The following is a 12,776-nucleotide window of genomic DNA, read 5'->3' as shown; positions in this document are numbered from 1 at the left end:
GTTTGAACAAACTCATTTGCCTAAGGTGGGACCATATGGCTGCATTCCTTAAGTGAGTTTTATTGTCATTAAAATGTTATTGTTATAAATGAGGCAAGGAAATTTAAATCGCCACTTCAGCTTTTAATATTTAAGTTAACTAACACAATCTATAATGATATACGGTCGATACCTTTACTGTTAAGTTTGTAACTGTGATGCTAAAACATGAATTCTTGTGTCAGTGAACATGAAATCTCAAAGCAGATAATGATACGGAACAAAAGAAATCCTTGACATATATATCACCAATGTATTATTATTACTTTAAACATACGTTACTCATGGCACTTCCTAAAATAACAGCGAAAAACGTTATAAATGTACAACACATTCAGTCTGGACTTCTTGCTAGATGACACAGCAAAGCTTACATAGGAACATTTCTTAAATATGTTTGGCAAACAACGTGAATTTTTGGTAAATATACTCTTCAACTGATGTGTGTCTTCCTTCTGACAACATGACATTCGTACAGTGTGTGTACATACGCCCGATGTGTATGATCGGGCACCCACGGACACGTTCACGAAGTGATCGTAGCATTAAGACGGCCGCAACTCCCATACTTTAACACTAACTTACGTCAGTCGTAACGCTAAGTTCGCTTTATGGAACTGGAGTTAGGGCCCTGTACCAGAAAACGATCGTAACGCTAGAATGCTCGCATCTCACTTACGTTACTTACGCAGTCGTAACGCTCAAATCGCTCTATGGAACGGGAGTAAGGGTCCTGGGCCCCTTTTCACAAAGCTCTCGTAAGCCTAAGATCTCGTAACTTTTCTCGTAGCATTCGTACCTCCTACGTTACAGTAAGTCTTAGGCTTACGAGAGCTTTGTGAAACCGGACCCTGTTCCACAAAGCGATTTCAACGCTAGAATGCCCACAACTCCCACACTTTAACACTGACTTACGACAGGCGTAACGCTAAGATCGCTTTGATGATCTGACCAAGAAATGTAGTTATAACGGCACCATGTAAACGGAATACATTCTGTGGACAGTAACTGAGGTATTTTCAGATTAAAATGTTAGATGTTTGAAAATATGGCTTTGAAATGAAAGCAACGTGCCACAATGAATCAATGGGAAAAAGAGCATTGAGCAATGATCAACGTGTGCCGATAACAGAGTCGTTAAACATGACGCGTAAATATCACATAATTACATTATTATGCAATAAACCGTGATACATTTTCTCACCAGCCTCGTTCTGGAATGTTTTATTGTCTTCATCACCGTCATCGATACACTTTATTGGGGCAGAATCAATACTGTCCAACATATCCACTGCAGTTCAATGGTATCGTTGAACAAACAACTCTCGAATGCTCAGAACAGTTGATGTTCATTATTCTCATGTTCTTCACTTGTCTTTAGATCGGGGCGAGGGAGATATCAAGTTGCGGACACCAATCTTCTCACTGTTCAATAATCACATCGCTGTATCATAAAATATAGTTAACCGCTTCCAGTTGTATACCGATTTCTTTAGCACAAGCCTATATTTGGCCAATCTACAGGCTAGAGTTTCTAGTCTCCAATAGCCTAGAGCTTAGCGACTCCTTTCACGAAGCAACCTTTACTAAGGTTAATCTTAACTCCCATTCTTTAACATTGCATTAAAATTACCTTAGTGACTTACGATCACCTTAGTGCTTTGTGAAAGGAGGCCTTGGGCAACTTTGTGTCAGTATCCATTTAGACATATCTTGAGTTCGAATCCAAGGTTTCTTCGACCAATTCTTGTACTCTCCGCAACATAATTGATGTAGGTTCCCAGATTTAAGAAACCGTTTTAGACCTGAATCCTTTTTAATGATGTCATCCATATTAAGATGAGATTATTAGGGATGCTTCTCAAACAACCGTTCCTACAGTGTTCACGTTACGTAGTCTCCGCTGTTGTTGTTGTTGAGGAAGTTGCCGACGAAGGTTCCATTGTTATGTTTGAACATGTCTATTTGGCGGTTTGGTGTGTAAAGGTCGAAGGTCAAAAATTTCAAACATGAATGCTTCATTTGCTTTCAATTTCACAGAGACGTCGAGCCAACCTGAAACAGTAAAGGAGACCATACAGTGAGACCCTGGTAATCCGGACCGTGCTAACAAAGCCGTCCATATTGTCAAGGTTCCGGATTGAAGAACCATGTTAACTGTGATGCGTATATTGTAGACACTCCGAAAAGATTTTGGGATAAACTGGTTTTTCTCAGTTGTTCTACGTCTCAATAATGCAACTACATAACGGCGGTTTGTAAATACACAAATCTGGACCCGACAATCCAGTGATTGAATTTATGAGCATCGGGGTGAACAAGTGTGATATGGCAAAATGCATCAACCAAGTCAGCGGATCTGATTACCCGATCCTGTCCCTTCTTAGAAGCATGTTTGGCTTGAGACCAATTCAACCCGGATCTTCACGTGGATAACGGTGTGTTGGTATGCGAGGGGTTCAGAAATAGAAATATGCACGTCGAGAAAATGACGAAAAAGGTGTAATTGTTTAGTTAACACGCCTCGCACCATGGCCCCTGGGCAGGTTTTGCACATCCCTGATGACATGTTTACAAAAAAAAAAGAACGTACAAAGTCAATAAATTTCAACTTTGATATTTTTTACCCATATTTTGCAGTTTGCATTGACAGGTGTTGAAATTACCTTGTCAAGAAATGTCCCCTTATCAATCAGAAACGCTGACAATAAAAACAATTTCGGAGATGAATCAATCTCTAATTTATTTCTTATCTTAAGGGATTGTCGCCTCGAACGTTTTGAATAGTGATGAACACCGCATGCGTCTAAATCCAGTGCAACAAGAAATCCGAGCAAGTTAATGTTTTCTAATTAAATAATATTAGGGATCATGAATATTGGCTAGTTGTTGAAGTGAAGACGGAGCATTTTCACAAAAAATATCCCTGTTGGTAACAAAACATCTTCAACCACATCAAAGCCCGTTAAAAAAAACGGGCTAGAATTGGTCTTGGCGACTATGAGCAAGGGTCGGGATCGGGTGGTCAAGCTCGTTGACTTGGTTGAAACATGTCAATATCCCAACTGCGTAGATGATGTTCATGTTGTTGATCACTGGATTGTCTGGCCCAGATTCGATTATTGATTGATCACCTTCATATTGTTGCAAAATTGCTTGGTGCGACGTTCAACAAACAAACAAACAAACAAACAAACAAACTCAAACGAACAAGCACTCACATCTCCCTATGGCGAACAACACAAAACAAATCATGCTTACACTTGTCTACAGTTTCAACATTCATAAACTGGAGGAATGTTCTAATAACGGGATAAAGCGAGGGGATGTGGACACGTACGTCTGACGAGCGTAAACTGATAATGTATACACTGTATATCTGAATGAGTGAGCGAGTTTAACACCGCTGTTAAAAGTATTCTAGTTACACCGCGGATTGATGTGAGAGGATAGTTTAATCCTGAAGTTATGAGAGGTTTACTAATTTTGGTGAAAGTCCCGCACCCCGGTTCGATTCCCAGCATGGGTACAAACGTGTGAGGCCCATTTCTGGTGTCCCTCGCTGGAATATTGCTAAGAGTGACGTAATACTAAATTCTACCATGGCTACGTGAAATGCTCGAATTTGATTGGTCAATCCATAAAATCAGACGGTATCAATTTGGATTGAAAATACGTCTGATTTCACGACGCTTCACTGCGCACGTATACAACACCGCCGCACTACTTCAGCTTGGCCACCAACATGGCTAATATCAACACAACAGACGTGATGGAAATGCTGATGAAACATTTATTAAAACTCGAAAAATACAAGTATACGATTTCTCCTCCACAATTATTAGGGAACCTCACTATCATAATTATTACCTTCTATTATAAAAATATTTAAACTCAATTACAATATATAGCCCCAAACATAAACAAACAATATCTAACACATAAATCAGAAAACCTTGTAAATATACATCCCTACCTATCCCTATTTGTGCGGCAAAACGTTTGTAAACATTTACCTACCTGGTAAATGGTATATTTGTTTCCGTTTAGAATGGGAAATTCGCAAGATAACGGTCAGGCGAAACACAAAATTTGCCACTCATACTCCATCATGTCCTGTTGCATCGTTCAAAATGTCAAAAATTGAACCATGAGAATTCCGCTCTCTGCCACCTTCCCCGCAAGGCTGTCACTGCTATGTTCGTACATTTTGAAAAGCTTGGCCACAATCCAGTCCCAAATGATGAGAACAATGTCCAAGGAATCCCAAGTTAGTCGCATGTACACAAAGCAGCACTGTCACTCTTTCGTTGCCTTGTGGGGAAGCTGGCAGAGAGCAGAATTCTGGTGATTCAATTTTTTACTTGTATTTTTTGAACGATGCAACGGGACATGATGGAGTGTGAGCGGCATAAATTTGGTGTTTCGCCTGACCGTTATCTTGCAAATTTCCCATTCTTATGATTCTACTACCAGGTAGTAGAATGTTTAGTAAGGATTTGCTGCACATTTTGTATAGATAGGGATGAAATTTACAAGGCTTTCTGATTTACATGTTAGATATTGTTTGTTTATGTTTGGGGCTGTGTATTGTAATTGAGTTTGAATATTTTTATTATAGAAGGTTATATGATAGTGAGGTTCCCTAATAATTGTGGAGGAAAAATAATATAATAATTGTATTTTTCGAGTTTTAATAAATGTTTTATCAGCATTTCCATCACGTCTGTTGTTTTCATATTAGCCATGTTGGTGGTCAAGCTGATGCGGCAGTGTTGTATACGTGCGCAGTGAAGCGGTCATGAAATCAGACGAATTTTCAATCCAAAATTGATAGCGTCTAATTTTATTGATTGCCCATTCAAAATCGAGCATTTCACGCAGCCATGGTAGATAACGCAGTGTCTTCCGCAGGACGAGGAAGTTCGATGTTAAATCGGTTATGGTAGAATGGAGATAAACGTACTGTGTTTGGAAATTAGATGAATGTTAGGCAGAATTGATAGTCTCTAAATTAATCATTTGAAACCTCACGCTACGCGTTCGGCTTCAAATGAAATTTAGAGACTCTCAATTCGGTCTAATATTCATCTAATTTCCAAACACAGTACGTTTATCTCCTAATTCACTCACTCACTATTCCAAGTATAAATGGGATAGTTACTTAGCTAAGGTGTTCGAGCGTCACTCGTTAACGTTAAGCTGTCACTAAGTGACTTAGGCCCCGAGCCGGACGGGGTTTTATCAGTCCCTCGTAAGGTTGTATTCCCAGAGGCGGAGGCGAGGGGAATGCAACCTTACGACGGACTGATAAAACCCCGTATTTCCCTCGACACGATGTGATAACGCATTTATCTAGCCGAATGTTTTTACTAAATCAAAAGAAAACAATACGCATCGTTTCGACTTGTTTTTATTTATGTGAGATGCCATGCATGTTGACAACAGCTGATCGATTGACCTCAATGCAGCGCACGTTACTATAGTTTGTTTGCAGTGAAAACGTACCGGTGAATTTCACTTTAAACAAAACTGTAAATCGAATACAGTGAAATTAAGATTGCGAATCCTCATAATTCTCTACCTTGCCAATTTAAAAATTAAATCTGAGATTTTTATTCAACTTACGAAAAAACTTGTTTAACAAACGATCATTGTTTCAAATCGCTTATATCGGTTTGTATTACAAGGGGGTAAGCGCAGTAGTTGGAACAGTGAAACAAATGCACGTGCGGTACGTGGTGAGCCTTAACTTAGACCAACCCTCCTTGTTCTCGGTGTTTCATTTAATGTGCATACCCCCTTGTAACACAAACCAATAATACCGATTTGAAACTATGATCGTTTGCTAAACAACTTTTATCCTAAGTTGAATAAAAATCTGAGATTTAAATTTTGAAATGGCAAGGTAAAATTATGAGGATTTGCAATCTTAATTTCTCTTTATTTGATTAAAATTTTTGTTTAAAGTGAAATTCCTCCGTACGTTTTCACCGCAAACAGACTATAAAGGCTTGGCGATGCACGCTTTTCTCACTTCGCTTGGTCACCGAGTTTTGTACTCCCTGCTCGGGTGTACATGGTATTTTATCAGTCACGTGAACCAATCAAAACTCGACATTCTTACATGAGGCTGGATAACTCCAATTATGCAAATGGGGGAAAAATCAAATCCTCTTTTCCACTCTGAATTCCAAATTACATATTAAAGCAAATTCTTTAATATAGAAAAAAACTCAAAAAGTTATTTCTTGTATGCAGTAGAGCATTTAACACCGTCTTAGTAATTAAGGCGTGGTGGTGTAACCTAGTGTTTTACACATCACGTCTCACGTCACACCTAAAGTCTGGGTTCGATTCCTCTCATGCGTGAAACCGATTTCTAATGTCCAAACCGTAATATTGATGGAATTGTGAGAGCGGCGTAAAGCCTCAACCACTCCCATATTTCAGTTTTATCGCTTAAAAGAATTCTAAAAAGCAAATTTGTAATTCGAACCAGCCATCACGTATTTCCAGCATACCGGAGGTACGTTGAACCAATAGCGACGCCACAACCACCGCTGTGCGCTATGACTCTGGATATCTGCCCATATTAGTGTTTATGAGATAAATGGGTAAAATGGTAAATGGACACATCAGGCAACTATAAATAAATACATAAATAAATGTGCTTACACTTATTTCACCATGCATCTACGCCACAAAACATCACTACGACTCAAAATACACAAGCGATACATCTGACTACCAAATTTGGGCATGATGGGATGGGCTACCCTGCTAGGATAATGGCCGTGTGTCACCTGTCCGACTTGGGGGGAGGCGGGGCTAAGTGTATCTTTGTTCCCCACACCCCTTCCCATTTGTCCTTACGTCGTGGGAGGGACGACCTATTACTGTTTGCCGACGCGCCATTGACTCGGTCGCCATTTCGCTGTACATGTAGGTTGGGACCTGAGACTTCTTGTCACCTACGAAAAAACAGAAATAATGACAATCTCTTAATGGCTAGATTAGATTGGGAGTATGATAAACTGTGAACTGATATGCGAGAAATCGAGCCCTCCGGAAGCGCCCGTTAAATCTCCAGCATCATCTGTTGATAAATAGTTGTGGCAAGACTGACTGACTGACTGAGTTTGGTTTTACGCCGCTTTTAGCAATATTCCAGCAACATCACGGCGGAGGACACCAGAAATGGGCTTCACACATTGTGCCCATGTGGGGATTCGAACCCGGGTTTTCGGCGTGACGGGCCAACGCTTTAACCATTAGGCTACCCCACCGCCCCAGTTGTGGCAAGAAGAAATCCAAGTTGAATTTGAGTGAGCAAATATGACTACTATATGCAAACATAATGTTGTTTATGTGAGAGAGTTGGTGTCAACGCCGATTTGAACAGAGTTCCAGTGATATCATGGCGTGTCATATTGATGAGGGGGGTGGGGGGGAAACTGATGCAGGTCTTAGATGTTTACAAACTTTGGTGAAACCCATGAACCAGGGAATGGGTCTGACCTCAAAACCATGAAACAATCGGGCTGTTTTTGGAGCCCCAAATCACACGTTTCTGGGGGAACCCAAGGGATGTAAGTCTGTAAGGCGAATAGCGGCGCCTTCCGACTCCTGGGACACCTGTGCCCCTATACCATTTTCATGTCGCTCACCATCCTCTCCATTTCAGACCCGTGAAGATCCGGGTTAGAATACTGATCTTCAGTAACCCATGCTTGTCGTAAGAGGCGACTAACGGGATCGGGTGGTCAGGCTCGCTGACTTGGTTGACACATGTAATCGTATCCCAAATGCGTAGATCAATGCTCATGTTGGTGATCACTGGCTTGTCTGGTCCAGACTCGGGTATTTACAGACCGCCGCCATATAGCTGGAATATTGCTGAGTGCGGCGTAAAACTACACTCACTCAATCTCCATTGCAAGGGCTCGTATTTCGACAAAACTTGTATTCGCAATTTATCTGCTCTGTTCTTTCATAAAACTATTTCATTTACCGACCAATCAAAACCGAGGACAAGCCATCGCAAGTTTTGCTTGTTGCAGACATTTCTTACAGATGTGGAAGTGATTTTTGTCTTTTCCATTTGTATGGACATTCTTTCCATCAAAACGATTTTGAAGGCTTCCTTTTCGTGTCAATCAAGTTTTTCGGTGCTGCATTTCTCGCAAATTGAATCTTAATCAATGGGCCTGGTCGCCGTATGGATGATATGGCCAACCAAACATTGAGGTTGGTTTGTTTGTCGGTAGCGTAGCCATATGGCTAATTGGAAGTGAATTTGACTTCACTGGATGGTGAAGGTTTATCGAAATGCGAGCCTTGCAGTTATGGGGAGGACAGTTAACGTGAAGTGGTTGCTTGCTTGCACTGACAACATGTCCGTCACTCAAAGAATTAAGACTGAAGGCGCCATATCAGTAGGATTTCGACTATGTGTTTCTGAAGCACTTTCAAACTGTGATAATTAGATTGTAATAATAATTCGCAAAATGGTGTCTTAGCCCCTAGTTGGGACATCACAAACACACGCAAAGGCAAATCAGTTATTCATATGAGTGAGTGAGTTTAGTTTTACGCCGCTTTTAGCAATATTCCAGCAATGTCACGACGGGGGACACCAAAAATGGGCTTCACACATTGTACCCATGTGGGGATCGAACCCGGGTCTTCGGCGTGACGATCGAAAGCTTTAACCACAAGGCTACCCCACCGCCCCGTTATTCACATGATGATTATTGAGAAGAAATAGGTAAATGAATGAAATTTGAAAAGGCATGCAGAAAACTATTTGTTTTAGTGGAGGTATTGCCGTTCAAAAGTATAAAACTTAAACGAATCAATGTAGATATAAAAGTCGTTGTGGTGGTTTCAAGCTGGGTTCTTGGCATGGGTGATTGTGCATGAATGATTAAATATATGTGGTGATATTGTAACCGTAAATATGCAGTTCCAAATGATGATTACTCAATTTGTGCATGCATAACAGAAATGTGTTGATACTGGCAAAACAATAGCCTAACCATATTGACAAAAAATTGGAAGTGAGTGAGTGGGTTTAGTTTTACGCCGCTTTTAGCAATATTCCAGCAATATCACGACGGTGGACACCAAAAATGGGCTTCACACATTGTACCCATGTGGGGATCGAACCCGGGTCTTCGGCGTGACGATCGAAAGCTTTAACCACAAGGCTACCCCACCGCCCCGTTATTCACATGATGATTATTGAGAAGAAATAGGTAAATGAATGAAATTTGAAAAGGCATGCAGAAAACTATTTGTTTTAGTGGAGGTATTGCCGTTCAAAAGTATAAAACTTAAACGAATCAATGTAGATATAAAAGTCGTTGTGGTGGTTTCAAGCTGGGTTCTTGGCATGGGTGATTGTGCATGAATGATTAAATATATGTGGTGATATTGTAACCGTAAATATGCAGTTCCAAATGATGATTACTCAATTTGTGCATGCATAACAGAAATGTGTTGATACTGGCAAAACAATAGCCTAACCATAGTGACAAAAAATTGGAAGTGAGTGAGTGGGTTTAGTTTTACGCCGCTTTTAGCAATATTCCAGAGAGAGAGAGAGAGAGAGAGAGAGAGAGAGAGAGAGAGAGAGAGAGAGAGAGAGAGAGAGAGAGAGAGAGAGAGAGAGAGAGAGAGAGAGACACGGGTTCGATTCCCTCGAGGGTTAGTTTTGCGCCGCTTTTAGCAATATTCCAGAGAGAGAGAGAGAGAGAGAGAGAGAGAGAGAGAGAGAGAGAGAGAGAGAGAGAGAGAGAGAGAGAGAGAGAGAGACACGCGGGTTCGATTCCCTCGAGTACAATGTGTGAAACCCATATGTGGAAACCCATATTACTCACTCATTCTCTCACATACTCCGCCGGGTGTATTGACACCACAGGCCGTTAAACCATTAATCAGCCCCATTAATCCGACAATACAATCTACTTTGGGCAGGGGAGGCAATCAATAATGACACCTGGTGTCCGCGAGAAGTGCCAAACATGTTCTGCCCCATCGGGACCACACGCGCTACAGCTGTAGTCCAATCAACCACTCTTTAGACACCTGGTATTACGTTTACCTATGTCGCACCCGAGAAACCATTCCTACTTTGGAGGGCTGGACTCCGGCCAGTTGGCAGTCAGATATCAAGGCGGGTAATGTGATACTGCTACAACCATTGGCATGGATCCAAGGCTCAGTCTACGTGTAAGTTCAGTGAAATGCAAGCCCTGGTGATACAGAGGATATAGTCAGAAAATAGAAACCGAACAGCCATTTCAAACAATGATTATATGATAATCCCGGGACCAGCATCCTTACATACAAATTACAAGATATTGTTACTATAACCAGTCGTAACACCTTATATATATTAAATATTTTGACGCATGGGTTAGGTCAATCGCCGGGTAAAGACTATGGATGTCTATGGTAACATCTGTCGCCGGGTGAAGACTTTGGATGTCAATGGCAACATCTGTCGCCGGGTGAAGACTATGGATGTCAATGGTAACATCTGCCGCCAGGTGAAGACTGTGGATGTCAATGGTAACATCTGTTGTCAGGTGAATACTATGGATGTCAATGGTAACATCTGTCGCCAGGTGAATATGATAACTATCAGTGTTAATGGTAACATCTGTGGCCAGGTGAAGACTATGGATGTCAATGGTAACATCTGTCGCCGGGTAAAGACTATGGATGTCAATGGTAACATCTGTCGCCGGGTGAAGACTATGGATGTCAATGGTAACATCTGTCGCCCCAGTGAAGACTATGGATGTCAATGGTAACATCTGTCGCCGGGTGAAGACTATGCCAGGTGAAAGACTATGGATGTCAATGGTAACATCTGTCGCCGGGTGAAGACTATGGATGTCAATGGTAACATCTGTCGCCGGGTGAAGACTATGGATGTCAATGGTAACATCTGTCGCCAGGTGAAGACTGTGGATGTCAATGGTAACATCTGTTGCCAGGTGAAGACTGTGGATGTCAATGGTAACATCTGTCCCCAGGTAAAGATTATGGGTGTCAATGGTAACATCTATCGCCGGGTGATGACTCTGGCTGTCAGTGATACTTGTGTAGCCAGACAAAGACGTGTTATTGTATACCTTGCCAGTCAATCGTCACATCGTTAAAGTCGTGGCGTGTCTGATGTAACGATACGATTCTTTACGGATCACTTTTTTAAATTTAATGCATTTTTACATTTTTTAATATTTTATGCATTTAAGCATGTAATACTTCTCCATTCCTTCGAACATATGTTTTTTCCTTTTCTGTTAAATATCAGGGGCGATGGGGTAGCCTTCTGGTTGAGGCTTTCTCTCGTCACGTCAAAGACACGGGTTCAAATTCCCACAAGGGTACAATGTGTGAAGCCCATTTTTTGTCTCCCGCCGTGATATTGCCAGAAAATTGTTATATTCGTGGTAATACCACACCGTTTTAATTTCACGATCCATTGTCATACGAGCGTTCTCCTTGCAAACATAGCAAGTATGTCTATTGTTAATGAAACGGTTTCCTGGTAAGACCCTGGTTCTGCCATCTTCTTGATGGTTAAACGGCGTGCGGCGATAGTAGGCAGTTGCATCGTGCTACGTAACAATGATTCTATTTGAAAGAGGAGCATGGGGCTTGAATTGAACTGGGCTAACGGTAACATTCGACATTTCTTCAGACTCTCCTTGGGTAAAAGTAGTCATTTTGAAGGCGCTTGAATTATTTAGAAATCATTAAAATTACCTAACGATTTAATAAACTGTCACGTTGCCCAGCCAGTGCTGGCCATATTCTATAGCTATTCAAACACAAAGATCCTCAGAAACCCTTGTTGTCTTTTTTTCTGGCAGAACTGTTGTTGAGGGTGAAACATGCACAATAAAACTTCGTTCAAATCCTAACAAAACCTGAATTTGATATAAAGGGTTTTGGAACAAACAGTACAAGTTGTTTGCGTTGTTGAATCACATGCTTGTGGAAAGTGCGCAGACAAGAGGGTTTGTGTCTACAATAGAGGTGAGATGAGGTGAAATTGGGTTTTACGTCGTGCTTGTCTACAATAGAGATTCGACTTGAAGAAGAATCCTTGCAATGGACGACTCTCTGTCTTCGGATTCACATTCATATTGTGTCAGTGACAGAATTAAGCTAAGATTATGGATGTCATAGCAACGTACGTTGCCACTGAAGACTGGCGTCAGGTTAATTACCTGGCTACGTGAAGACAATGATCTCCCATGATTACTTACGCATTATGAAGACTATTGATGTCAGTGTTTACTTTCGTAGCCAGGTAATATGGGAAACAATACTCCTTGTGTCAATGATCATAAACATTTGAAGACCTATAAATGGATTCTCTTTTGGTTTGAGGGCTGTGGTATAGCTTAGTGGTTACAGCGTTCGCTTGTCGCGCCGAAGGGTACACTTTCAGGCCTCCTAATGGTGATATTGCTTGGGTATTGCTAGATGCGGTGTAAAATAATATTCTCCTGTGTCTGACTCCTTCCAATACTGAATAAAACATGTTGGGTTTATTATTTCATAAAACATTTAAAGCTTTAGGCGATGGAACTGCCAAAATGTGTCTGGTATCACTTAATGATATGTAAATGGAATGCATTTGATAAAAACAAATTCAGTTTATGCATGTACTGAATCTATAACACAACATCTCTCCATCAAGAGACCTTTTT

At 41.0% G+C, this 12,776-nt stretch overlaps 1 protein-coding gene across 5 annotated transcripts in view; it reads right to left on the bottom strand.

The window, feature by feature from the left end:
* LOC124253795 (thyrotropin-releasing hormone receptor-like) overlaps nt 1–12,776 on the bottom strand; it is a 103,642-nt gene that overhangs the window by 28,276 nt on the left and 62,590 nt on the right. Inside the window, exons 3-4 of one of the 5 annotated variants that reach the window (XM_046687645.1) lie at nt 6,916–7,013; nt 1,977–2,094 (exon numbers count right to left, since the gene is read on the bottom strand). The exons of 1 other annotated variant lie outside the window; for it this stretch is intronic. In XM_046687645.1, coding sequence (XP_046543601.1) covers nt 2,074–2,094; nt 6,916–7,013 — 119 coding nt within the window. In that variant the 3' untranslated portion in view covers nt 1,977–2,073. Of the gene's footprint in view, nt 1–1,887; nt 2,095–6,106; nt 7,014–12,776 lie in introns of those variants that run through there. 3 more of the 5 variants (XM_046687644.1, XM_046687646.1, XM_046687643.1) reach the window with 3 other exon arrangements.

The sequence above is a fragment of the Haliotis rubra genome, unplaced genomic scaffold (assembly GCF_003918875.1).
Source record: "Haliotis rubra isolate DU_JTF1 unplaced genomic scaffold, ASM391887v1 Scf552, whole genome shotgun sequence".
In the NCBI taxonomy this organism is placed as follows: Eukaryota; Metazoa; Mollusca; class Gastropoda; order Lepetellida; family Haliotidae; genus Haliotis; species Haliotis rubra.
Note: the sequence above shows the minus strand (reverse complement) of the source record. Positions and strands in the feature narration are given on the sequence as shown.